This window comes from Ctenopharyngodon idella, chromosome 3 (assembly GCF_019924925.1).
Source record: "Ctenopharyngodon idella isolate HZGC_01 chromosome 3, HZGC01, whole genome shotgun sequence".
NCBI classification, from domain to species: domain Eukaryota; kingdom Metazoa; phylum Chordata; class Actinopteri; order Cypriniformes; family Xenocyprididae; genus Ctenopharyngodon; species Ctenopharyngodon idella.
The window spans coordinates 32,491,410-32,518,882 of NC_067222.1; the positions used below are offsets into that span (position 1 = coordinate 32,491,410).

At 37.4% G+C, this 27,473-nt stretch overlaps 3 protein-coding genes and 1 long non-coding RNA gene across 6 annotated transcripts in view; 1 reads left to right on the plus strand and 3 right to left on the minus strand.

The window, feature by feature from the left end:
- The window catches only part of abcc1 (ATP-binding cassette, sub-family C (CFTR/MRP), member 1), a 22,650-nt gene extending 17,685 nt beyond the window's left edge, over positions 1-4,965 (minus strand). Inside the window, exons 1-8 of the mRNA XM_051888049.1 lie at positions 4,813-4,965; positions 2,459-2,635; positions 2,193-2,318; positions 1,779-1,916; positions 1,005-1,130; positions 854-915; positions 451-582; positions 110-337 (exon numbers count right to left, since the gene is read on the minus strand). Coding sequence (XP_051744009.1) covers positions 110-337; positions 451-582; positions 854-915; positions 1,005-1,130; positions 1,779-1,916; positions 2,193-2,318; positions 2,459-2,635; positions 4,813-4,860 — 1,037 coding nt within the window. The 5' untranslated portion in view covers positions 4,861-4,965. The remainder of the gene's footprint in view (positions 1-109; positions 338-450; positions 583-853; positions 916-1,004; positions 1,131-1,778; positions 1,917-2,192; positions 2,319-2,458; positions 2,636-4,812) is intronic.
- A 1,180-nt stretch (positions 4,966-6,145) lies between these two features.
- myh11b (myosin, heavy chain 11b, smooth muscle) lies at positions 6,146-21,546 on the plus strand. 3 transcript variants are annotated; one of them, XM_051888047.1, is made up of 42 exons: positions 6,146-6,252; positions 6,849-7,215; positions 7,752-7,908; positions 8,452-8,479; positions 8,839-8,938; positions 9,630-9,656; positions 9,887-9,979; positions 10,076-10,139; positions 10,280-10,378; positions 10,553-10,696; positions 10,779-10,874; positions 10,976-11,094; positions 11,713-11,865; positions 11,963-12,136; positions 12,244-12,417; positions 12,656-12,770; positions 12,927-13,126; positions 13,592-13,713; positions 13,835-13,904; positions 13,997-14,157; positions 14,296-14,404; positions 14,490-14,621; positions 14,736-14,942; positions 15,127-15,264; positions 15,361-15,484; positions 15,567-15,738; positions 15,831-16,043; positions 16,154-16,298; positions 16,506-16,712; positions 16,834-16,938; positions 17,216-17,368; positions 17,481-17,729; positions 17,816-18,028; positions 18,150-18,362; positions 18,518-18,679; positions 18,764-18,892; positions 18,970-19,058; positions 19,143-19,266; positions 19,360-19,568; positions 19,640-19,748; positions 19,835-20,007; positions 20,176-21,546. In XM_051888047.1, exons 2-42 carry the CDS (start codon positions 6,880-6,882, stop codon positions 20,360-20,362), a joined length of 5,994 nt encoding a protein of 1,997 aa, XP_051744007.1. In that variant the 5' UTR covers positions 6,146-6,252; positions 6,849-6,879; the 3' UTR covers positions 20,363-21,546. The 3 variants fall into 3 exon arrangements, with proteins under 3 accessions (XP_051744007.1, XP_051744006.1, XP_051744008.1); XM_051888046.1 differs by lacking the exon at positions 6,146-6,252 and having other exon boundaries at positions 6,634-7,215; XM_051888048.1 differs by lacking the exon at positions 6,146-6,252 and having other exon boundaries at positions 6,634-7,215; positions 19,835-20,036; positions 20,176-20,351.
- Positions 6,905-14,134, minus strand: LOC127509396 (uncharacterized). The gene is made up of 5 exons (XR_007929217.1): positions 13,613-14,134; positions 10,528-10,673; positions 10,258-10,354; positions 7,152-7,298; positions 6,905-7,056 (listed from the first exon to the last, which is right to left on the minus strand). It is a non-coding gene; the product is annotated as an uncharacterized LOC127509396 (long non-coding RNA).
- On the minus strand, positions 21,131-26,599 carry nde1 (nudE neurodevelopment protein 1). The gene is made up of 9 exons (XM_051888064.1): positions 26,384-26,599; positions 25,416-25,520; positions 25,097-25,250; positions 23,860-24,008; positions 23,621-23,757; positions 23,256-23,459; positions 23,088-23,173; positions 22,830-22,975; positions 21,131-22,725 (listed from the first exon to the last, which is right to left on the minus strand). The coding sequence occupies exons 2-9, from the start codon at positions 25,499-25,501 to the stop codon at positions 22,677-22,679; spliced, it is 1,011 nt and encodes a 336-aa protein (XP_051744024.1). The 5' UTR covers positions 25,502-25,520; positions 26,384-26,599; the 3' UTR covers positions 21,131-22,676.
- Positions 26,600-27,473: the final 874 nt, after the last annotated feature.

A 27,473-nucleotide genomic window follows, 5' to 3' on the forward strand; every position in this document is an offset into this window, starting at 1 on the left:
AAGCTTGCACTTTCCCCTGCAGAGTACTATTGTTCCTGAACACAGCACAGATGGGAATAATTACACCTGGAAAACATAAATAGCTCATTTTTATGTTGTAGATTCATACCTGAGAATCTCTGGTCCAACAAACATCAGGATGTCATGGATAATCTTATAAAGAGAGCTGATAAGAAAGTATGGTCCAAAGGTTCGGCAGAGTGCACAGAAGAGAGACGGATCGCCAGTTTTCTGAAGGGTTTTTGCAAGCAAAATCTCTGACTCTTCTATTGGTTGTCCATCTTTCTTTTCTCCCTTTGCTGCTCGTTTTGGGGAGTAGAGTGTCTTATCTACTGGCCTAACACAAAAACCATAACCCAACCAGAGGATTAGTCATTTGAGTAGCAAAACAACAGACTTCATTTAAAAAAATACCTATGCACCTCCTTAGAAAAACTCCTCAAGTCTAACCTTTTGACCTTATTGCATTCTTGGTCCCAGCGCCGCACTAGCTGTGGCACCACTCTCTGAGATTTATCCTCCACATTGAGTGACCACAGATCCTTCTCCTCCAGAGGCCTTTTATAACCTTTCACCATCAATCTGTGAGCAAAAGTTAGGGACATGCATTAACTATCAAGAAACAACATCCAGTCTGAATACGAGCTTAAAACATTAGTAAAATGAAAGAAAAAGTGAACTCAGATAAAACACTTTTTCTGATATAGATAATAAGAAAATTATGGGACATAAGAGATCAAGAAATTACATGAGTCAGACTACAACTTCTAGATAACTCAATGTGTCGGAGGCAATGCACTAACCACTAGGTAGTAGCGCAGTAATTTATTTATTATTATTTTTATTTATTTACCCTGTGATCCACCAGAAAGTGATTTTGGACAGGAATGAAGCTCCCAACTCTGGACATGGATTCTGTACACAAACATTCACAGTATTGGCCATCTATTCAACATCCATATAATAAAGCATGCCTTTACATTCATTAAGTAAAGTTCACAAACCGAGTCTTTGACAGCCTGTGAAAAGAGCGGAGTCTGGTCGGAAAAGCAGGCCAGGATCAGAGAGATGAGCAGCATGGTGTAATATATGTAAAAGGTGGTATATTTGAACACATCCACACTGGCAGGCTGAAAAAAAAGATAGTTGGATCAAACAACACTTTAAGGCTTTGCTCACATTACAGACAAATCTGATTTGGTTTTTAAATCGGTACTTTAGCACTGACTATCAGTTTACAAATGATGAACTATGATCTGTTTATCCAGTTTATTCAATATCCTGTGTATCAATAATTATGTATTGGTTGCTATATTAGTAATGATGTAACAGTCAACATAATACTGAGAGACTTTCTTCTACAGAAACTGAAAAGTAGCTGTCAGTGTGGGAAGAGACAGGAAATTTGGCCTGTGCTGCGGTGCAGAACCCACATGGCACATGACATGAGAGATCATGAGTGACAGAGACATTTGACACATTTGTGAATATACTGCATCTAAAACTGCTGATTCATTCACTCATGCACAAATTCTGACATAGTGAACATCACATGAGGAAATATGAGAAAATTTATGAGGATAGAATGAACCAAATGTGTTGTGTGACATTACATACGCAACACATTCTGAATGACAAAAAAACTACTTAAAATCTGATCTGACTGTTCAGGTTAATTTTTTCTCAGAACAAACAAAAAAATTTATCTGATTTAAAATCACGTATGAATGTGGGTTGACTGCAGAAACTGTCAGTTTTAACACAAAAGCAATATTTACTTCATTCAACGCAAGCAGGATCTTGGAGCGAAAGGTGACCGTAGCGCACACTATGGCGATCAGCCAAAAATTGAGCATCACTCCTGAGGACTGGACCCCCTTCATCCGCTCGTACTGGATCAAGAATGTAGCCAGCAACTAAAACATAAAAACACATTAAATTACAAAACGCTTCAATTTTGTAAACATCAGGCTAATAAAAGTACTTGAATGGACAATTTTCTTTAAACTATAAAAATATGACTTCAGAGCGCGTTTGCTTAACTTGTTTCCCTTTCCTTGAGGCAAGGAAAAAGGAACAAATTCATGTCATTTGAATATGAAATAAATGTAAAGAAAAGAGTAAATTACAAGCAAAGTAGTTTAATTCAACAATTCCTTTTGTGAAAAATAAAAAATAATAACAGGTCTCACCATTGTAATGCCAAGCATTGTGGGGCTGACTAGGTAGACTGGGGCTACTGTAGCCCCACGGCTTCTTTCCCAGAAAGAGTAGAAAACATCTGCCCAGCAGATAAGCCATAGGGTAAACCCGATAACCTGTTGGAGGAGAGTCACATGACCTTGAAACAGCTGTTGACCTTGGTAGATTTATCAGGAAACTCCTTTACAAAGCACGCTGCTAGATAAAAAGCGTGTTGTTTACTGTGTGTACCGGAATCCTGTTTGTTAATACTCACTGTTTTGGCTCTGTTGAGATGGGTCATGCATATGTATCCACGGTCATGGCTTTTGAGGTATAGGATGTAGAATGGAGCAAACAGCCAGAGGTAGAGGCAGGGTATCCAAACCAGCAGTGTGTTCTGGAAACATGGTGTCAGGTCTGGATTGTGTGTTTGCCATGTTCGGTTCCAATCCTGAAAACATGAGAGGATAAAGGGGGGTTTCATTCTATTCTGCATCTTCGGAGATCCTTTGGATGAAACTTAGAAACAAAGTAACAACTGGAGTAGACAAAGAGCTTTTGGCCGAATGGAAAAGCACACAAAGACCTAATGATGTGTGCAAGGAACAAACACTCCAGAACTCTTGAGCAGATCTTTTAGAGAACTGAAGTCAAGCAATAGAACAGAGCAGAGAGTCTTCAGCTTCTTGACAAAAAGTCTCCTTTAAGTAGTGACATCTAAAACATGCGTAAAAAAATGAACTGAACCTTTTCTTACAAAGAAAATCTAATCTTGTTCTCTGCATGGAGAACCTCTTCCCATAATCCTGTCTCTGAGGAGGAATAACAGATCAATAAACAAAAGGCTACTCTGCTAAATTCTCAAGAACAGGACATGAAATGTGATTTTCTTGACATTTGAGCTATTGAACTAAGTGCATTTGAACAGCCTTGCCATCATTTTTTATTTGTAATGACAACAATCTTGTGAATCTTATTTCACATCAAATTAACATGACTGTAACAAGCTGTTCATGTTAATGATAATATATTTGAAACTACTGAATTATACCAAAGATATTCCAGTAAGTATAACAAAAAAGCTACATAACATTATAATGAGAACTGAACACATTTCCCCTAAAATTCCTAGTACTTTATAAAAAAAAAAACTAAAAAAAACATAAAAATTTAAAAAAATAATTTAAAAATTATATTTTTTTATTGTATATTGTGTTAATGTCGTGGCTATATTTGTTGCACTTTTTTAAATTCCAGCATAAAAAAGATCGTTAAGTTTAATGAATTAATAAGAAGGGAAAAACAAAACAAAAATCCCAGTACAATGACAAGAAAAACGTGAAAAATTTATAACAAAATAATAATTAGAATATATTATTTAAATTGTAAATGGTTTAAATGTCATAGCAGTATTAGTTGTACTATTATATAATTATTGTAAAAAAAAAAAAATGCTGAACTTACTAAATGAATAAAATGAGGAGAAGAACTGTACGAAGAAAAAAAAAAAAAAGCAAAACATTTTAACAGTTCAAATGTGCTGACTTGCCATTAAAATAATGTCATAATATGGTCGTGTGATCATTTGTTTCCAAAATTCTTTAATTTACTTATGTAAAAAATTTAATTATATTTCCTTTATTATTATTCTTTTGGGATAAACAAGAACAAGCTGCTGTAAAGCCAAAACAATCTCTGTCCATTGATTTTCCTATTATCACTGTGAAGCTGTATTGAGAAAAGCGTTATATAAATGAAGATGACTTGACTACAAATGATAATCTTTCATTGCATTATATCCTTGAGCAAACAAAGGACTAACTACGTAAACATAACAGCTGAGAGCATTTCAAGAGAAGCTACACACTTTCTTGGTATGCATGTTATCTGTCAGAGTGATTTATAATTCAATGTTTTGGCCCTCTGATCCTGAAGGGCAAATTGACTGTCTAAACCTGTCAGGCTTCAATTAATACTGTTAATCCACAGACCTTCCACAAACTGGAACACAAATAAATAAAGCTTAATTCTTTCTAAATATGACAAATAATTACATATGTTCTCTAGTTAAAAAGGATACTGTCTGGTATGAAAGGAATTAGCTAAACAAAAACAAGTTAGAGCAGTGACAAGTTAACTCTTAAGCTTCACACGGTGATAAAGACACACACTGAGCAGGTGTCAGTGTTATAAATCGCTCTTATATGCGACGGTTAGACTGTCATAGAGAAATATCAACGCTAGTACAGAATATAAGTCCGCAGAGGGTTTTGCATATGGTACTTTGCTGTGTGGCTAACCGGTTAGCTTAGCTACAGTGGCTGTGTCTCATAACCCAGTGAGCTGCCTACCTTGACAGCATTATTCGGCGTTATAGGCGTATTTAAACCGAAGTAAACTTTTCACGAGCGCATTTGAGGCCTGGAAATTATCCGACCCTCGAAACGATCGTTCAAATGCGCCAATGACGCCCCAAAAATGCTGTCTAGGTAGACAGCTCGCTATGTTTTGAGACCGAACCAGTGTCTCATGCTGTGAAACTCAAACCGGGTGAACCTCGGCAATCTGTTGAAAACAACATCGCTGGTAACACATAGTTCATGACGGTAGAACTGTTTATTTACTCACCCAGAACGGATCAGAACCGTCCAAACTGCAAAAACTGTCAATACCCATTCGCCGCAGGAAAGATTTGTTATAACGTGCAGGATTTACACTGCCTCCGTTTCATAACCACTGCTGTGTGCTATGGTGATGATGGGTACCTGTATGGAAGTGAGATGAAGCATAGAGGGCGCTGTTTCTTCATCAATTTAATAACTGACGTAACGGGAGTAACAATCCGGTAATGAGGCAGTAGCCTATAATCAACCCATTATGCAGGGTTAAATATAACAACCTAACTTGCTGGGTAAGGTTATCTCAATATGTGTACTGTATGTGTACTAGTTCTTATTTATTAGATAGCATACTTATTCCAATAGTGACTAGTATTTAATTACACTTGACTAGATAGAAAATAGTAAATTAGTTACTAGTAACTTTTTAGACAAAGGATATCCTGAATATAGGCTATATATAGGTAGGCCTACTGTTACTTTTTTATTTTGACTAACATACAAGTAGCTAAAAAATAAGTATGGAGCGACATGACATGCAGGAAAAGAATAGTAGGCTAAATCGTGCGCACGATTTAGTAAATTAAGGCAACGAATTAGTAAGTAGTGCGCACGATTTAAATTTTTTTTCCTGCATGTCATGTGCAGGGCTCCGTAAATAAGTACTAGTTGCATATTACTGCCTTTACACCATGTCGTAATTACTGACTTTCTACTCGGAGCTGTTCATGCTCTCGGAATTATGTGTTTATGCTGTATGTCAGTACTCTCAACTACAAAATTAATATGCAAAGGTCAGATGGTAAAGCGATCACGTGATACAAGTTGGAGCTCTCCAAAAATTCAGATCTTACAAGTTGTAATTACAAGTTCTATGGGGATGTGAATGTTTTTTACAAGTCGGAATCTCATAATTATTCTGTGTGAACGCACCATGAAATAGATACTAGTAAGTTTTTTGGTTTAAATGTTAAAACGGCTTGCCATTCTAGACAACTATGGGTCAAAGAAACTGTTTGAGGTAACCATGAAATTGAACCATAATATATCAGTTATAAACATGACCTTGATGATTTATATAAAAGTTTTATGGCTGACTTATTGTGCATTGGATAAGCGCTACAATCACCAGGTATATTGACCATATTTAATAATGACTTAAGCGAAGTTTCTTTGACATACAGATAGTCATTTAGTGTTTAATGACCTTTACAAAACTTGTCTTTCAGAGGAAAAGCCTCGTCATTTGCATAGGCCAATAGCACTTGTACTTTATTCAGATGAATTCAGCTGTAGGATGGTCCAAATGACTGGCTCCACCCACCAAAGCTAAGGCTCTCCATAAATTAAGACTCCAAAATTAATAAAGATCATCCAAGGAACTCATTTTTTGGATACTGCTCTAAGCATACACTGACACTGCAAAACCAAGAAGAGGTTATCATAGCATGTGAGTATTAGATTTATTTTATATATATATATATATATATATATATATAGCATTATACTTACTATACATTTTGTTTTATTCATATTTTACTTAATCTTCAAAAAAAGAAAAAGCATACTGTATTTTTATGTTAATTGATCAGTACAATTTTATATTTAAGGTGTCAGGTTGGAACTGTACTTTATTTAAAATTGCAGAGCTCATTAGGACATACGTAATTTTATTATATTTAACAGTATAAATATCTTGTAAGAAGATTATAAATGTCTATGGCATACTGACTGTAAAATGACCTGAAAATTTGTCATGCAAATCAGATACTTAAATACAAAACAGCTGATATAAATTGACACCAGTATGTCAGAGGTGTGTGAGAAAGCTTTTACTGGACACACTCCATATAAGGGATGATCATGGGGCATTTATTATCACCTTTTAACATGTTTTATAGCTGCAGAGAACAAGTGGCCCGTGAGTGGCAAAGATATGGCTGTGTGGTTTGCCTATAAAATGAGGCAACATGTTTGCACATCCATCATAGTGTCAAAGGAGCTAATACAGACAGAGGATAAAACACATTTCTGATTACTTCACAGAATAACTCACAGAAATACTTCAAGAGCAACCATGCAACCAGACAACGACGACAGCAGCAAGTTTCTGTTTCTTGACAATGACTTCAAAAACACTGGGGTGGCCCAGGCCGATTGGTCTACCAAAAAGATGGTGTGGATACCCTCAGAAAAGGAAGGTTTTCAGTCAGCCAGCATCAAAGAAGAGACGGGGAACGAGGTGGTGGTTGAGCTTGACAATGGAAAGAAGATGACCGTCAGCAAAGATGACATCCAGAAAATGAACCCACCCAAGTTCAACAAGGTTGAAGACATGGCTGCACTGACCTGCTTGAATGAGGCCTCAGTGCTGCACAACCTCAGGGAGAGGTATTTCTCAGGTCTCATTTATGTAAGTGCATTCAAACTTCACCTTATTCAGTTGGTCCAAACTGGGGTTTTCAAAATAGGGTACAAGGACTCCTAAAGGGGTGTCTACAGAAAACATTTGTGAAGAGCTTTAGACAAATCTAATTTAATGTCTCTTTATGTTTATTCATTTAACAGTACAATAAGTAAATATTTCAATACAAAATTAATCCAGATTTTATATATTTTAATAAATGGTTAACTGTCTTCAGAGTCACATGATCCTTCAGAAATCATTCTAATAGGCAGATTTGCTGCTCAAGAAACATTTCTTATTATTATCAATGTTGAAAACAGTTGTGCTGCTTCATATATATATATATATATATATATATATATATATATATATATGCCTTTATACTTTAATATCTGGGGGTCCCTGGTATCAATAGTACCTGGTACCTGATAGTATGAAAAAAACTTATTATAAAATGTATAATAATATTGCAGCTTCCCAGCATATATTTTGAACATATACATATATATGTAAATAACATATGTATATTGTAAACTCTTCAGACGTACTCAGGCCTCTTCTGTGTGGTGATAAACCCCTATAAGATGTTGCCCATCTACTCTGAGAAGATCATTGAGATGTACAAGGGGAAGAAGCGTCATGAGGTTCCTCCTCACATCTATGCCGTCACTGATAATGCCTATAGAAACATGCTGCAAGGTGACCACCAGTCTTAACTCACTGAATACACCCTATACAAACAGTTAGTAAAATTAACAGGTTTAATATGGAAACTAGTCCATTTGGTCTCTCATCCAAGATACAAAAATCATGTTTTTCTTGCTAAACGTAACTCTTTCCATGTTGTGTATCTGCACACTGCAAATATAGAATAATGATTCATGTTGTATAGTTATTCTGTCCAGCTCAGCCAGCTGTGCACTGGAGAGTGTGTGTCGGGCACTGCTTCTCACAGGCTGTGGATTACAGCCATCAAAATTGCCATACATGGGGCCTTTCCTTTTCTCACTGACTTTTTTAACAGCTATATTTGGAAGGATGAGCTGAAGTTAATCTCACCCTGTACTCAATTTAGAATATGTAAGATTTTGGAGGTGGGGACCTTCAGTGAACAATAGTGGAGTTTGTGTTTAGACAGCCTGGCCCCTTGTTAATCTCGTTCAGGTTCTTAACTGTGACAGTTCATGCATTTCTTGCCCTGTCCTTGTACTGAGTTCAAATGTTACTGTTTTTTCTCCACAGAGCGTGAGGACCAGTCTGTGCTCTGCACGTAAGTTCTAAATATCCAACATGTTATTTGCTCCATAGACTTTTTATCCATTACTGTGCCAATACAGACAAGCTCTTTAGAGGTAAAGCATTTATGCTTATCCACTCATTTTCACTGGCAGCCCAAGGAAAGAAGTATCCATTGTGTCTGTGAGGCACCATGCAGTAAAGATGCAATCAGCAGATAAATTTGCAAGAATTACCAGAGCTTAAGTTTGACAGCTCAAATATCAAATGGGCAATAAAATAATACAAATTTTTATGCACAATATCATTATATTTGCAAACCAGCCTGATAAGTAAATTATTATGCAAATAATTATGTGAAGCGTGACAGCATTCTTTATGTATGTTTAATAGTGGCGAGTCAGGTGCAGGCAAAACGGAAAACACCAAAAAAGTCATCCAGTACCTCGCTGTTGTGGCATCATCACACAAAGCGAAGAGAGACGCCGGCTCTGTGAGTTAAACTTTATATCATTCAACCCATTGACATTTAATACTCCATCCAGTATCTGTTATGAAAACAGGATTTTTGCTTGTGTTCATTAATGTTAAGATTTTGACAACAGTGTAGTGTTTGATTAGAATAATAGACGGTCACGTCTTTGTGATAGGATATAATATCTTCAGCACTAAACAAGATATGTTTAAATATTTCATGGTACAGTACATTAATGGTACTGTATGGTTCTGCAAGTGTTTTTGGGTGGCTGCACTGTAAAAAATTTGATTTGCTATCATAACATTTTTTCATTTGTCAAATCAACTTAGATAATTAATGTAGTTCAGATAACATAATAATCTGAGTTTCTGTTAATTAAACCAATCACCTTCATTGTATTTACTCAAATTTTTAATTTTAATGAACTCTTAATGAAATTTTAAGGCAACCAGGTAACTTACTTTTTTAAGTTAAACCAACAATTCTTTTTTACAGTGTGTGCATTTCTCAAGCAAAACTCTTTTACAATAATGCACAGGATATGCAGATCTGAAGTAACCAATCACTGGACATCAAAGACACAATAATTCATAGAATTGCTGTCAAGACCATTCCTACAATAATTCCTACTTAACTTTTAAACTTTTAAACGAGTCATACTCTGCACTTTTCCATTTTAACGTGTTCATTATTTGCCTCCATTTAGCAACAAAAAGGATCCCAGTTAGCATATGTGAGTATCTGAGCTTCTTGTCATATACATTTTGGATGTCTGTGCCTTTCTTATTTTACATGTCAATCAAAAAGCATCAAACATGACCGATACCTGAAATGTTCTTTTACTTTCATATATACAACATAATATATAACGTACATTTAGAAAAGCTTTTTGGTATATGTTATGCTTAGTATTTCATGGTCTGACTGCGTTGAATGGCAAAGAATGACATTTTGTTTGTCCAGGGGGAGCTAGAGAAGCAGCTCCTGCAGGCCAATCCCATTCTGGAGGCATTTGGAAATGCAAAGACCATCAAAAATGATAATTCCTCAAGATTTGTGAGTTAATAATTCATTGTTTTGGTATTGAATGTTTGCTGATTATCATTATAATCAACTTTAGTATAAAAACTTTTGCTGTTTTTAACTTCTCAGGGTAAATTTATTAAAATCAACTTTGACAACACTGGCTACATCGTTGGAGCAAACATTGAAACCTGTATCCTAATAAGCCCTTCCACTGAATCTTTAACATTATAGTTTGATATCAAAATTAATTAGATCAAACATTTCTAAAATATGCAGATTAATATGCAGATATCCATAAAGTTAAGCACCTTAATGTCTTAATGAATCCAGACCTCCTGGAAAAGTCCAGGTGTATCCGACAGGCCAAAATCGAAAGATCCTTCCACATCTTCTACTACATGGTGGCTGGAGCCAAGGACAAAATGCGAGGTGAGAAGCAAGAATTTCCATTAATGTGGTATTTCTAACAACTCTCTAATAAATCTTGTGAAATTACATTCAAGAACACAGATTTCATCAAAAAGCAGAAAATGAAATTTGTGATAGTTGGAGTGTTGTCTGCATCATTTCAGACATACCACTAGCGATCATTCTCTTCCACAGACGAGCTCTTGCTAGAAGACTTTGGTAACTACCGTTTCCTGGTGGCTGGGCACGTGCAGGTACAAAACCAGCAAGATGATGAGATGTTGGTTGAGACTCTGGAGGCCATGGAGGTCCTGGGCTTCAACGAGGAGGAAAGAATAGGTATTTAACAAAACTATGACGATTATAACTTTACATCCTATCTTTTCGTGCCGTTTTACATGAAGTGTTGCTTTTCTTTTAGGCATGTTGAAAGTATGTTCTACTGTGCTGCAGCTTGGGAACATCGAGTTCAAAGCAGAGAAAAACCAGGAGCAGGCCAGCATGCCAGACAACACGGGTAAACAATCAGAGTTCAGAGGGATTAATCTGTAATGTTGGTCTTATCCTGAACCAGACTAAAACAAAATGCTTACATGTTGTGTTAAATGTATCCACCAGCTGCACAGAAAGTGTGCCATCTGCAGGGGATTAATGTGATTGACTTCACCAAAGCCATTCTCACTCCTCGCATTAAAGTAGGCAGAGAGTTGGTACAGAAGGCTCAGACCAAAGAACAGGTGCATTACCACACTATGGCTACATCTACTTTAACCCAGATACATTTGAAAATGGCATTTTCGTTTCAAAACACTTTCTATCCACACTAGCAAAGATTCTTGTCCACACTAAAACTTGAATCAGAAAAAGCTTGAATCATTTTACTGTGCATGTATAAAATGTAATAAAAGCTAACTGAGATGATACCGAGAGACCAGACATTATAAAGTTATCATTTTATTAGCAATAAACGTACTTGGTCACACTCAACTGGCATTCCCTATCTGGTCTAAAACACAATTAGACTCATGTTTTGATGCAGGACAGCAATTGCGAGTAAATTTTCTGTCAACTTTGCAGAAATGTAATATGAAGACTGTACAAAGTAACATTTATCTTTGGCAATACTGTAGCTGGCACATGCCGGTATAACCATAGTTATATTATACATTACTGGTATAAGATGTGATGGAAGAAGATTCTGTTTGGGGTAAACTGGTTTATCATTGTTTTTTTACTTATTAGTAATAAAAAATAAAGTTCTCTAATTTGTGAAATTGTAATGCAAAAGAAGATGGACACATTTTTGTAATATGTGAATTCATATAATAAACTATAATAATATGTCCATTTATCAGGCCGACTTTGCAGTTGAAGCCTTGGCCAAGGCCATGTATGACCGTCTGTTTCGCTGGATCTTGGCACGTGTCAACAAGGCTCTAGATAAGACAAAGCGCCAGGGAGCCTCTTTTCTGGGAATCTTAGACATTGCTGGGTTTGAGATTTTTGAGGTGAGTCTGACAGGTTAAAAGTCTTTGTAGACAGATTATAAAATCCAAACATGAACTTTCAAAACTTGAGGCTTTCATTTTTTTCCCTTTCTCACAGGATAACTCATTTGAGCAACTGTGCATCAATTACACCAATGAGAAACTGCAACAGCTCTTCAATCACACTATGTTCGTCCTGGAGCAGGAGGAGTACAAGAAGGAAGGCATTGAGTGGAGTTTCATTGACTTCGGTCTGGACCTCCAGCCCTGCATTGAGCTCATTGAGAGACCAGTCAGTTTATGAACAACACCATTCATAGGTTTAAGTGTAAGCTAATAATCTATGATCATCTGTAAAAGTTACTCAGTTATGTCATTTCTTTTGGGTCTCTCTTATAGAACAATCCTCCAGGTATCCTAGCTCTGCTAGACGAGGAGTGCTGGTTTCCAAAAGCAACTGATGTTTCTTTTGTCGAAAAACTCACAAACACCCACTCAAGCCACTGCAAATTCTCCAAACCCAAGAATCTAAAGGAGAAGACTTTCTTTACTGTGCAACACTACGCTGGCAAGGTATTCTTTGAAAAATAAATTAATACTTATTATTCATCAGTTAAATAGATCAAAAGTGACACAGCACAACTGTTTTCAACATCTATCTATCTATCTATCTATCTATCTATCTATCTGCCTGTCTGTCTCTATCTGAACAGAGCAATTGTAGAGCAGTCGAAGTGCTTAAAATGAGGCCATTATGGGAAAAATTATATAATTATGACTAATCTAATAATAATGCTTTCATTTGATTTAGGTGGATTATAATGCCACATCTTGGTTGACTAAAAACATGGACCCACTCAATGACAATGTTACAGCCCTACTGAGTAACTCTTCCAGTGCTTTTGTGCAGGACATCTGGAAGGATGGTGAGGAAAAATAACAACACAATTGACTTCTGTTTTTCTGTTTAAGCAGAAAGAGAATAATGTATGCTCTATAAAGGAAGCTTTTAATTTTCTCACATTATTTTAAATGTAACTGATCTAAAATGCATTTTGAAAGAAAGCCCTTTGTTCCCATAGTGGACCGTGTGGTGGGTTTGGAAACCATGGCTAAAATGGCTAAGTCGGATAGCGTAGCTCCTGCTGCTTCCAAGTCCAAGAAAGGCATGTTCCGCACCGTGGGACAGCTGTACAAAGAGTCTCTTGGCAAGCTCATGACGACTCTCCATAACACTCAACCAAACTTTGTACGCTGCATCATTCCCAACCACGAAAAAAGGGTATGCCACAGCAAATATGATAATATAGTGATTCAAATCTGTATTCAATGGTACAACTAAACAAAATGCCTTTTTCAAATGTAGACAAGAGTATACATTAAACCAGTAATATATTTAATCCATACGTTAAAAAGTATATATATTTTGAATTTTTCTTCCAGTCCTTTTCCATTCCATTTATGTTTAAGAGAGCCAGGTTCCTGCTATTGCTCAAGTGTAAGCGGAGGACACTAAATACTTGCCACTTTAGCCTATAGAAGCCATTTTTGTCTGTTTTTTAATACTGCATACAAATTTCCTGTATTTTCTGGTTATATTCTAATAAAAAGACAGAAATAATATATGGTCATTATACCATTGCTAAAACAACATCTAAATGGTGGCCTAAGACTTTTGTACAGTACTGTATGTATTAGTAAAAGTAATAGTAAAACAGAGTCTGTTTTTCACTGTTTTTGTCTTTAGGCTGGCAAGATAGATGCCCACCTGGTTCTAGAGCAGTTGAGCTGTAATGGTGTACTGGAAGGAATCCGCATCTGTCGCCAAGGCTTCCCCAATCGTATCGTCTTTCACGAGTTCCGCCAGCGGTGAGTAATTTCTGAAACACATGCGTGATCATTTCAAATATAGAGTTTGGATGTTTCTAATGAAGAAAGATTACCGATTACAATTACTGATCTTTTTTTTTTTTTTTTTTTTTTTTTTTAGCTATGAGGTCCTAGCTGCCGGCTCTATTCCTAAAGGGTTCATGGATGGAAAACAAGCCTGTACCCTAATGGTGAGTTGAGCAAAATATATATTCTTGTACTGAAATTTTATTTCATCCTATCATACCTTGATGAAAACTTCTCTCTACTTTTTAACCATCAGATCAAACATCTAGACTTGGACCCCAACCTGTACCGGATTGGTCTGAGCAAGATATTTTTCCGTACAGGAGTGTTGGCACAGTTGGAGGAAGAACGTGACCTGAAACTGACTGTTATCATAATTGCCTTCCAGGCCCAGGCCCGTGGCTTTCTTAGCAGAAAGTGAGTTCTTGCTAAATATTTACACACCATCTACCTTTGAATCTTCTTGCACTGTATTTACTGCGATTGTAGTTAGATTGTGGCTAAAGATGTCACATATAGAAAAGTTTGATGTTTCTAAAACCTCCAAATTTACAGGGCATTCAGCAAGAAACAAAAGCAGCTGACAGCCATGAAAGTGATTCAGAGGAACTGCGCTGTTTATCTGACTCTCAGGAACTGGCAGTGGTGGAGACTTTTCACTAAAGTAAGTGCAAAACAGTATAACACATATCCATGTAAATTTAAATACCATTGTAGTCATTTTGTGGTCAATTTACGTTTTCGTTTAGGTCAAACCCCTGCTTCAGGTGACTCGTCAAGAGGAGGAGATGAGTCAAAAGGAGGAGGAGCTTCAGAGAGCCAAAGATATTGCCCAGAAGTCTGAAACTGAACTAAAGGAGATCACAGAGAAACACAACCAGGTACAAGAGTGGAACCATATGAGATCCAAACTCAACTACAATGCAACATTCATTTGATTCACTATCGGTACGCACAAATGACTGGAGTGTGTATTTGTATTTCATCTTTAATAGGTGGTGGAGGAGAGGGACAAGCTACAGGCCAAGCTCCAGGAGGAGGCAGAGCTGTATGCAGAATCTGAGGAGGTGAGGATACGGCTGGAGGCAAAGAAGCAAGAGCTGGAGGACGTGCTGCATGAGATGGAGGCTCGACTTGAAGAGGAGGAGGAGCGAAGCCAAGCCTTTCAGCAAGAGAAGGCGAATTTGCAACAACAACTCAAGGTTTAGAAGCGATCAATTATCATAGACTAATGAACAAGTAGAATAACAATAATGAGACATTGTCACAAACATAAGATTATTATATATAAGAATTACTATTTATTTATATGTTTATTTATTCTCTCTCTCATAAGATTTGGGAAAAGAAAATAAGAAACCTGTATTCATCTATTGCTGTGTGTAGGATTTAGAGAATCGACTGGCAGAAGAAGAAGGTGCCAAACAGAAGCTTCGACTGGAAAGTGGCGCTGCGGATGGGAAGATTAAGAAACTGGAGGAAGATCTCCTCATTGTGGAGGATCAAAACAGCAAGTTGCAGAAGGTTTGACTAGACTATATTTTTATTTGAATGATTATTATTTTTGTGGAAAACAAATATCAGATCTGAGTAAAATGGCTGCTGCTTCTGTGTATTTAGGAGAAGCAACAGTTGGAGGATCGGTTAGCTGACTTTTGCTCCAACCTTGCTGAGGAGGAAGAAAAATCCAAAAATTTGACTAAACTGAAGGCTAAACATGAATCTATGATTTCAGATCTTGAAGGTTTTTCATTGTCACTTTTGAATCTAGTCAAATCAAATAATGTGGTAAATACTTTGAAGCAGTATTCTGTGTGTCTGTGCAGTTCGAATGAAGAAGGAAGAGAAGAGTCGACAGGATGTAGAGAAAGCCAAACGTAAACTGGAGACTGAGTATAATGATGTACAGGAACAATTGAAGGACCTGCAGACCCAGATAGCAGAGTTCAAGACGCAGCAAGGCAGAAGTGAAGGGGAAATTCAGGAACTTCGGGCATGGTATATTGTTACTCACATCATAAACGACTGATTAAAGACATTGCTTCACTGCTCATTGTAAATTGTAACCAGACTATCTGTATATTGTCCAGCGTGGAAAAAGAATCAGCTCAGAAGAGCAGTGCTCTGAAAAAGATACAGGAAATGGAAGGACTTGTCTCAGAGCTTCATGATGAACTTGATGCTGAACAGGAGGCTTGTAGGAAGTCAGAAAAGGCCAGAAAGGAGCTGGAAGAAGAGCTGTCGGCCTTGAGGACTGAACTGGAGGACACACTAGACACCACAGCGGCGCAACAAGAGCTACGGTAATTATTTCAATATGGACCTTTCAAATAGTCATTTCTTACCTTTTTACCATTTACAAGTGAAGATATGGTAGACTAGATCTTAGAATATTTGTATCTTTCTTGGCCAGGGCTAAAAGAGAGCAGGAGGTGGCCATGCTGAAAAAGTTGATAGAAGAAGAAGGCCGAAGCCATGAGGCTCAAGTGCAAGAAATGAAACAAAAACATGCTCATGCTGTTAATGAACTTAGTCAACAGCTGGAGCAATCCAAACGGGTAAGAAAACTGCCTAATATTGACATAAAACAAAAGAAAATTACAGTGCACAAGAAAAACTAACTGTTTTGGTACTTTTTTTTTAACATTGTTGGCTCCTTTTAATATTGTTTTCTATCTAATATTGGTTTCTTCATTTGTAAGTCCTTCTGCAAAATGATTCAAAGTAAACATATTTATATTTCTGAAACTGAACCTGAAACACAGGCCAAGGCCAGTCTAGAGAAGGCAAAACAGGCCCTAGAGAAGGAGGTTGTAGACCTGAATGGAAACCTTCGATCACTGGGCAATGCAAAGCAGGATGTGGAACAGAAGAAGAAGAAGGTGGAGACCCAGCTTGCTGACCTTCAGACTCGCTTCAATGAGAGCGAGAGGAAGCGGGAAGAGCTTGGAGATGCAGTGTCTAAACTGACTGTGCGTTTTACGTTCAGACATATTCTCTGAATAAACACTTTGAAAATATTACTATAGAAACAGTGCAAGGTTTCTGTACAGAAATACCTGATTGATGGATGTCTTTTATAAAATCTCTCAGATGGAGTATAACAATGTGAATAGCATCCTCAATGAGGCAGAGAGCAAGAACATCAAGCTGAGTAAAGATGTTGCCAGCCTCAACTCACAGCTCCAAGATACACAGGTACTGTATAATCTAAAGCAGGGGTTTGATTTTAATGTCAGATAAGATACAAAAAAAGACAATTTAAAAAAGATATTTTACACATATTTATTTTTCACTTAAATGGTTATTTACATGAAAATATATAGCTGCTTTTATATTTTGGGAAGGGGATCATCATAATTGTTTTTTTTTGTTGTTTTTTTTAAAAGGCCCCGATCTAAAGAATTGTGACAGCCATCAAGCTGTAATAACTATTCTGAGAAGCACTTAATGTTTTGTCTGTGTGCCTATTTAGGAGCTACTTGGTGAGGAGACCCGTCAAAAACTGAATTTTTCCACTCGCCTACGTCAAATGGAGGATGAGCGAAACAGTCTGCTGGAACAAATGGAGGAAGAGGCAGAAGCCAGAAGGAACGTGGAGAGACAGGTCTCTACCCTTAACACACAGGTCAGTCTCTCACAATTACAATATAATTTCATAAAGCATCTCAGCATATGACAATCAGTTGTGCCAAAATAAATATGTACGAATGAAGGAGTTTAAATAAGTTTGTTTCTAGTTGTCAGATGCAAAGAAGAAGTTGGATGAGTACTCCAGCAATTTCCAAATGCTTGAAGAAAGCAAGAGACGACTACAGAGGGATCTGGAGGCCACAAATGGAGAGTTCGAAGAGAAAGCTGCAGCCTATGACAAGCTGGAGAAGACCAAGAATCATCTTCAGCAAGAGTTGGAGGATGTGCTGGTGGACCTGGACAACCAGAGACAGCTGGTTTCAAATCTGGAGAAGAAACAACGGAAATTTGACCAGGTTGCACTTCTGTGTTTCAACTAATTTGTCCTAATTTCCACAGTACAATTACTGCTACTCATTTTTTTTTTTTTTTTCTCATTAAGATGCTTTCTGATGAGAAGACCATCTCCAGCAAATATGCTCAGGAGCGTGATAGTGCAGAGGCTGAGGCACGGGAGAAGGAGACCAAATGTTTGGCCCTGACTCGAGCACTGGAAGAATCCCAGGGTTCCTTAAGAGAATTAGAGAAACTTAATAAGGCACTTCGCGCTGAGATGGAAGATCTGATCAGTTCAAAGGATGACGTGGGCAGAAACGTAAGTTGTGTTTTATAGTAGCATGAAAGTTGGACATTAGACCTTAGTAAACTTAGAGATTCTGTTGTCTGACATTAGATTACTAAAAATTTATATAAAAAAATATATATATATATGAAAGGTCCATGAGCTGGAGAAGGCCAAACGTGGATTGGAGGCTCAAGTGGAGGAGATGGCAATTCAGATGGAGGAACTTGAGGATGAATTACAGACTGCAGAGGATGCTAAACTCCATCTGGAAGTTAATATGCAGGCCCTCAAAGTCCAATTTCAAAGAGACCTGCAGGGCAGAGAGGAGCAAAGTGAAGAGAAGAGGAAACAACTGCTCAAGCAGGTGAAGATAGATTTCTTTGTTTTGATTTTTGTTGCTCAATGATGCTTTTGTAGATCTTTCTGAATCTGAACTGCATGGCACTTCTTGTAGACTCCTTACCCTCCTCAAATCAGCAATAGCAATTATTCTCTTATATTTACCCACTTGGCACATAGGTACATGAGCTTGAGACTGAGCTAGAAGATGAGCAGAAGATGAGAACTTCACTGGCAGCTGCCAAGAAGAAACTTGAGGGGGATTTGCAGGACCTTGAAGACCAAGTTGATGCCATCAGCAGGGCGAGGGATGAGGCCATTAAACAACTTCGCAAGTCTCAGGTCAGAGGGTCAAACCTTCAAAGTATTTTAGTTTTCCAAGCCTTTATCAACATTTATCTATGTTAGTTGTCTTCCCCATGACAGACGCAGATAAAAGATTCCCAAAGGGAGCTGGAAGATGCACGAGCATCCAACAAGGAGGTTCTTTCTGAAGCTAGAGAATCTGAGAGAAAGGCCAGAACCATGGAGGCAGAAATCTTACACTTACATGAGGTATACATGATATCAAATGTTGATGGACATGAGTTTAAATATCTTGCCATGCAATTGTAATGTCAATGCCTTCATAGGAACTGGCTACAGCAGAGAGAGCTCGCAAACAAGCTGAACGAGAGAGAGATGAGATAGCAGGGGAGATAGCAAGCGGCTCGTTTGGAAAGTAAGTTGGCAATTAATATTTGCAAAATGGAAAAATGAAGTTTAAACTGGAATAACACCATGTGCAATAATTGTCCACTGACAGATCCGGCATGTCTGATGAGAAACGTCGTCTGGAAGCCAAGATCCAACAGTTGGAAGAGGAGCTTGACGAGGAACAGGCAAACACGGAGACTCTTAGTGAGAGACTGCGGAGAAGTGTGCAGGAGGTAAAGGGGTTATTGTGCCATTCATCCACTTGCATGCTGTAGTGAAGGTGTTCTTTCAAGGTGATACCACAGATCATTTTTACCTATAACTAGGTGGATCAACTGACCAATGAGCTGCAAATTGAACGCTCCAATGCTCAGAGGAATGAGAGTGGCTGGCAGCTGATGGAGAGGCAGAACAAAGAGCTGAGGGCCAAGCTGCTGGAGATGGAGGGACAGGTCAAGTCCAAGCAACGGGCCTCTGTAGCTATCCTAGACACCAAGTTACAGCAAATGGAGGACCAACTGGACCATGAGAGCAGGTGAGATCATCAGTGTTAATATGGATTTGGCTGTAAAGACAGATGGGTTCTCAACTAGTTTCTTCCACCAGGGAGAGACAAGCGATTGCCAAGTCCATGCGGCAGAAGGACAAGAAACTAAAGGAACTGATGAATCAGATAGAGGATGAACGTAAACAGATAGAGCAGTATAAGGACCAGGTATGAAGGATTCATGTAAAGCATTTGAGGTCCCATGTTTTCCTCATGACACTGAAAACTCTTGACTGATGTCATCCATATTGTAGGCTGAGAAAGCAAATCTTCGAGCAAGGCAGCTGAAGATGCAGGTAGAGGAGAGCGACGAGGAGTCTCAGCGTGCCACTGCTGCTCGTCGTAAACTTCAGAAAGAGCTGAACGAGGCCGTCGAGGCCAATAATGCTCTGAGCAGAGAAGTGTCTTCACTCAGGAGCAAACTCAGGTTGTTCTGCAGTGATCCCTTTCTGTAATGTATGTGAAGCCAGAATTCCATTCTTTGACATCCTGTTTTGTGTCCTACAGTAAAGTACATTCAGAGACGTAGGTTTGCACGCTTGAAAGGGGTATGTTTGGAGACATGTGGTTTCTCATCTTCTCATATGTTCCTCAGGCGGGGCAGTGACTCATCTTTCAGCAGCCCATTAAGGCGTAGTGGAGGCGGAAGCTTCAGAAAAACACGCAGGAGCATGATAGAAACTTCTGAGGTCCCAGAAGATGGGGGTCCTTCTGCTACTCCTTTGGGTCGACCTGAGAAACCTCAAATGGAGCCAATCAACGGCACCCAGGATGACAACTAAAGAAATCATTTCCAAAGCCTTTTTTTTTTTTTTGACATTTTTGAATGATAATTTATACTTATTTAATCTTGACTATCTCCTAAAAAGGAGATTTGGTACTTCTGTTCTTCACTAATTCTAACTGACTAACTCTAAGGGGGTGTGTAGAACCAGGGTTTTCCAAGCAACCAGATTTCTATCAATAACAAAATACCTTGGTACCATACCTTCATGGTTTTTGGACATGTGCAATAGCGATACCATGTTTCATTAACCCTTAAATACCATAGTATATATCCAAATACCACAAAAGTGATACAAACAAGTGATACCACACTGTACTATGGTACGTTTTTTGTTTTAAGCATTTTAAGGGTAATTCACATTGGCTTTTGATATATTTGGCTGTCTATGCAGTAAAAACAAAAAAGTTAAAATTTGTGCAACATGCAAACTTCTGGAGTGCTGCTGCTGACAAATAAACAGCGATATCTGGGTGGAGGTAACAGAGAAAGAGTACACATTGTTCATTTGCATTTACTGCTGATATTGTAACAATACAAAGTTGGACGCAAACTTATGCTTTAAGGGATGCTTTAAAAACATTGTCATAATTTAGGTTTGTTAAGTAAATGTGTACAAGGCACTTTTGTTCACCTAAATTGCTTTTTATGCATCTACATATACAGAATTAAATCTGCATCAAAGGGAAAAAAAAAAGACCATAACCAAGAGCTCTATCCTTGCTTTAACAATAGCATTTTTGAAAAGAGAGAGTCAAATAATCACTCCTGTTAACTAGACATTTATTTTGTAGGTTATGGATTAACCTACAATAAAATGGTTTTACAGACAGGATAAACCAAGCACTGCCTTTGCTGAGGAATGCATGGACATTGCAGATGTTTAGGTTCATTAATAGCGAAGAAAACCCATGTTGACAATTATACAAGTGGCAACTGTGCATGCCTTGTGCATATAGAGACAAATACAGAATTTGGACTGTAAAGACATCTTTACTGAGGTTATTGCTTACACGAGGCCCTGAGATGGTGCAATAATAATATGTGCTAAGTATTCCCATCAACCATCATTCTCTATTTCTATAATTGTTCATTAGTACCTCTAGGCAAAGTGGATAAAATAATGTATCATTTCTTTTCTTTGCATTTCTATTTTTAACATAAAAATATCTGTACCCTTCACTGAAGTATTCATATTGCTTGTTACTCGACTAAATCTACAACTCAAAAATGAGAGAAAAGTGAAAACTAAGGGATTGAACTCCACTCAGAATTCAATTTTCTCTTCATTTTGGAATCCCTGAAATATCAGGGAATTAATACATTGGGATGAATAGCAAGAGAAGCTGCAACTCCCTTTCAGGCTAGTAAGTTCCCCAATACACAAGTTAACTTTGAGGCAAAGCTTCATATGGCCACAAAATTAAGGCACAATAAATTCAAGTTCAGAGCATGATATGATAGCAACTACTCTCCAGTACTGTACTGTACAGAAAAAAGAAAAAAGAAAAATCTTTGAATTCAAAGATGGCACTAACAGTTCAAACGAGGAGTTCAATAGATATTACTAGAAATAAAAAGGTTTTCATCATGCATAAACAGTTCAGCTACTGTTGGTTACTTACATCAGCCCCTTTGAGACAACAATATGAACAGCAGCTGCTCACAACATCTCACCAACCTCCTTGTAACATAATTTGCAACTCTAAACACTAAAGACATGACATTCCATTAGTAACAAACTCATTTCATCAAAATGCTAGTTTCTAAAAAAATAAAACCAGGTATTTCTGCATTAAAAAAAATGAATCTGCTGTCAACATTGCTCCAGTCCAGTGACCAACAATAAGCACGTGTAGAGGTTTCATAGGACATTGATCAGTAGTTTAGTGCCAAATATAATGGGGTTGCAGAGGTGAATCTATGGACTCTCCCAATTTATGGTCCCAAAAAGAGCAAATCAAGATTACAGTGCAGATTTCAAAACTGCTATAATCATTAGATACCTAAAAACAACACAAACAAAAATAAAAAACAAACAGTGTGAAATTAAGAGTTAGTACATCTGCAAAACACAATGCAAATCTTCAACGCAATAGCCAAACAACAGGTAGCAGTTTCAGCCCACAGGCCAGAGAGCTGGTAAACAGTTATTATAGACACAATAACAGGGTTGATATGAGTGTAAAAGCAGAACCCTTCTCAGATAGTGGAAGACTTGAGGCATAAGATATGTTTCAGCTCCTGAAAATAAAGCATTTTCATATTAATGTATTAGGAATACTGGTTTTCCAAATGATGGCACGCTTTATTCATAGCATTATCTTGGATCCTGTTCCAAAGTCCAACCGTTTCACCATCCTGCAACACAGAAATAAGAAACATGATTACAAACAAGCCAGATATAGTACAATATGCATCTTTCTGGTCGATTATATATTTTTTAAATTAATAGTGAGACTAACCCCTTATCATACAGGCCATTTGTGTTGGATGGGATTTCTGAGGTTTCCCGTGAAATGCTCGGTGTACTCTGGCCAATTGATGCACGGCTGGGTGTTTTCTCATGGACGTGTAACTCTCGGCATGATGCCAGCTTTGATTCGAGGTTCTGAAACAGGAACAAAGAGACAAAACATGCTATTCAAAACTACAGACCCCCCTCAGCTGAAAGAGTGTGTATTATTTGGTGATGTAATGTCCACAGTTACAGCTGGACTCACCCCGACTTTCCTCAACAACTCTCCAACAATGTTAAGGGCAGATATCCGTGCAGATGTAGTAAGGGGAGTTCCAGTCAGACCTTCAACTAGACATGACAGAAACAATTTAAACTAACATTTTAACTCTTAAATGTTAGAAATGAGTGGCAATGCTGTGTTTGAGCTCACTTCTGCTGTAGGAAGCTGAGGGGGTGTTGAATGCACTCCCTGAGCCTGGAGGTCTGGAGGGTGTGGCGAGGAGAGATGGGAGGGCGGAGTTAACAACAGAAGAGGGTCTTGCGGGTGTGGCCTCTGGCTTCTCTGCATCTTTAGAGAGGCTAATTGAGGACTTGCGCTCCTGTTTCTGCTGAACAGCCAGCTCCTGTCTTAAATCTGCCCGAGGAGAAAGACAGCAAACACAATCAGCTCACAAACACTGAATCTATTAAAACATTTAAGACGGACAAATCAGGTGATTATACTACTGACTATCAAAGAAGTTCATCAGTTGAGAGTCAATGATGTATATACAAACAGGTTTGCATTGAGTTTACCTCTGGCTTCATCCTTTAATCTCTGTACTGATTCTAGAAGATTCTCTTTTTCGTCAAGCTCACTCTCAAGGAAGGCATTTCTCTCTATAACATGATTCATTCTCTGTTCAAAGTCCTCAAGTGACATTATAGTAGCCCTGTAAGAGCAGGATTTTAGGGATAAATTGTTAAAATCATGAAAATCTTGAATGCATAACCGATTATTTATATTTTTTTACTGGCAAAAGCACCGAACACACCTCTTAGCTCTTTCCAGGTCATCATTAGCCTGTTCTAACTCCCGGATATACTTGTGCAGTTGGTCCTTGATGGCGGTGGTCTCTGCCAGTTCTCCTTCTAGAGTCGAGATCTGCCTGACTGCCTCCGAATGTTGCGTTTCATACTTCTCCTGTTAGTAAACAAGACAAAAGACCACACAGGAGAAGATAAAACAGACGTTTGATGAGATAAAGAAAAATGCACTGTAGTTTTAACAAAACCACTTTTTGAAGTCTCTTATGCACACCAAGGATGCATCTATTTGATAAAAATACAGTAAAAACAATAATATTGCCAAATATTATAATTTAAAACATTTTTTTTTATTTTAATATATTTTAGAATGTAACTGTGATGCAAAGCTGAATTTTCAGCATCAGTGCTCCAGTCTTTCAGTGTCACATGATGCTTCAGAAATCATTAAATTATCAACATTTGGGGGCTTTTCTTATCAAATATTGATATAGGCAATTACTTCAGGTCAATTAACAGGCATGTGATGTAATTTGACTGAAACCCAATCAACAATCAAAGCAATATGGTTTTACAACCATGTTTCTGCAATAAGCACCAAGTAAAATCATGAGTGAGCCTCCATGCCCTCCAGACACTGAAGCAGAAATAAGCATCAGCTGCTTTCTTCATCCTGAATTGGATCTCTGTTGTTTGTCTGTGAATGTTCGATTGTGTATTCACTAAATACTGAAAAAAAAAAAAAAGACACAGACATCCTGGACGTACACGCTCTGTCACAGAAGGTTTAAATGGCTTTTATCTGTGGTTATATGCTTATGAAAGAAAGTCAGTTATAGATAATAAAATTCGTATTCAAATGTTACAGATTAAACTCCATTAATGAGATGTTATGTGACACAGCCCATCCAAAAGGAACAGAAGACAGTAATTCGGTTTACAGCGCATTACTGTTGTTTACATACAGTTTGAGGTAATAAATAGATCCATTTGATGCATTACAAAAACAAGCACTACTAATAACTACCAATTTTTCATATAATAATATTTTACTGAGCCACCTTTTGCAACAATGACAAATCAGGTTTGCAAGCTGTTAAGGTGTGACACGGGCATATTTTCCATTTACCACAGACCCATAATCTTTTAAATCACTTGATGCATATCTTTAAATAGATTGTTGTTTACTAAAAATCTTCTAAAAAAAAACAACGTATTTAGCATGTCTATGATGCTCCACGGTACCTTGTAGTTTTCTAATTCCATGCGGAGTCTGTTGTTGGCTGTGAGGAGTTCGCGGTTACGGGCGTCACACTGCTTCAGCTCTGCCTCCAGCTCCACCTCATAGTCTCGACTCATCTGCTGAAACTCCTGCAGCTCCTCCTGTGCCTCCTCAGCCCTGAACACACAGTGATTCAATACAATGAATGTGGGTTGTAAAGCAAGATCTTATACTTGGTTCTATCTGATGTGTTTAGCAACAAACCTGCCTTAATTTTCCTATAGTTACTTTATGTCCATTGTAGATAATGTCAGTTTGAATAAAAAAACAGCACTGAAGTACCTCTGCTGGTATTTGGTAGCCTGCTCCTTCCAGTAGTCTCTCTCTTGTTCAACAGAAGCAAATGTTGCTGGCTCGGACTCACTCATTGCTGTTTAGTCAGGTTTACTGGCAAAATAAAAACCATCAATAAAATTTACAGTAACAAATGTATCAAGTTGTGTCATGCTTTGCAGTCTTTGTCTGGTCATGTGGTCAGTCAAAAAGCATTCTAAAAATACAAAAATAATATTATAATGATAATAATAAAATTAATAAGACATGAGCACAGTCTATGTACATAAACTATGCACTCAGACAAAAGACTAGACAAAGCTGCTGTGCCATTGAAATCGTTTCCTCTTGTATGAGTCAGTTTATTGTAATAGAAAGGAAAACAGAAGAGGAAGGGCGTGTCTTGTGATGATTTTTAAAAACTAGAGATATTTCCCCTCAGGAGTACAACTCATTGTTACTCTACCCTTTTTAACAGTAACAATATGACAGTATTTAAGAACTGTGTGACTTAGCCTACCTGAAGACGTCTTAAGGACTTATAACCCAAGCTAAGCTAACGGCAAAAAAATCATTCCCTACTAAAAGACGTTGCAATAAAGTGGTATGCAATTATGTTGCCTATAAAATTATCAAAATGTTAAGCTAGAGTAAGCATTCTTACTAGACGTAGAATACATGAACTTACTATCAACATGTAAAGACAGCAGTCTTATTTGCTAGCTGGCTAAGAGCAAACCAGCCCCTCAAAGTTTTAACTGTCGGCGGATTCGGCTCCGATGGAAGCTAACGTTACGTCAACAACGGACGAAGAAGATGTTGAAATGTAATTTGGATTAAATGGTTGTATATTACAATAACAATATTAAGAAGATTATGTTGACGAACGTTTTAGACAAGTCACACATCTCATAACTTAGCCGAACTGATGAAACTATCACCATTATCAAGAGCCATCACGCTAGCTAGCAACTTACCTTCGGATAATGCTCAAAGTTGTTTTATTCTAGATATATTTCCTGTGAGAAAAAATATTGAGATAAAAAACTATGATTAAGGTTCTTGAGAATAAAATAATACTGCAAATTATTTTCTGGCACGTTACACTCCTGACAATAGGATTCTTCTGTTGTGTAAAAACTCTCAGCTCGTGGTTTGTTTCATGCCTGCTTCTGATTGGCCGATTTGTAATGATGCCATCATTTTGCGAGCCGTTGGTTGGTTGGTTACGTTAGTTTCAAGCGATCCTCCCTTATCATCATAGGACACTAGAAGGCGCTGAAAATACTTATGTAGCGATGAGAAGATTCACTGTATCGATTTTTTGAACGATTCGTTTTTTTTTATTGAAAAATAAACAAATTTACATACAAAATAGGCATTGAACAAACAATATTAACAATGTACAATTCTCAAAGGGCAGACATAGTTGCAAATTATAATATGTAACAGCGATGAAGTCCTAAATCAAATATACAATCATGAAAGGCCAGGAAGAAAACAATAAAAAATAAAAATACATAATAAATAATATTTAAATAATTGAAAGAACAACATTTATAGAAAAATAAGTTATTTTAAGGGGTACCATGAAGCTATAAGGCACATAGTTCATTGAAGAAATTGGCTACTGTAGTAGCTTTTTAATTTGAAAGGGTACAAAGTGAGGCAGCATGGGTATATGTCATTCATTATTTAAAAATTATCTTCTTTCACTTTAGGGAGACTTGTAAAGGTATCATTCTCATTTCCTTCACTTGTTTCGAGTTAAAATCTTTGAAAACGTAATTCGATTCGGATGAAATCTATCAATTAAGACACATACTGTATATTTGTTGTTACTGTTTTGACCCAGTGATTTTTTTACAACATATTTATATTTATGTGATATTTATTACATTTTTTTATTATTATTTATTAATTTCATGTGTCAGTTGATTTAGCCATGATTCAGCTCTTATAAACAGCCATTTAGAATCTAAAGATTTGCATTACATTAAACAATACTAAAATTACATCTCTCAGCTAAAAAAATTGGTAAAAAAAAAAAAGAAAAAAAAGTTGTGC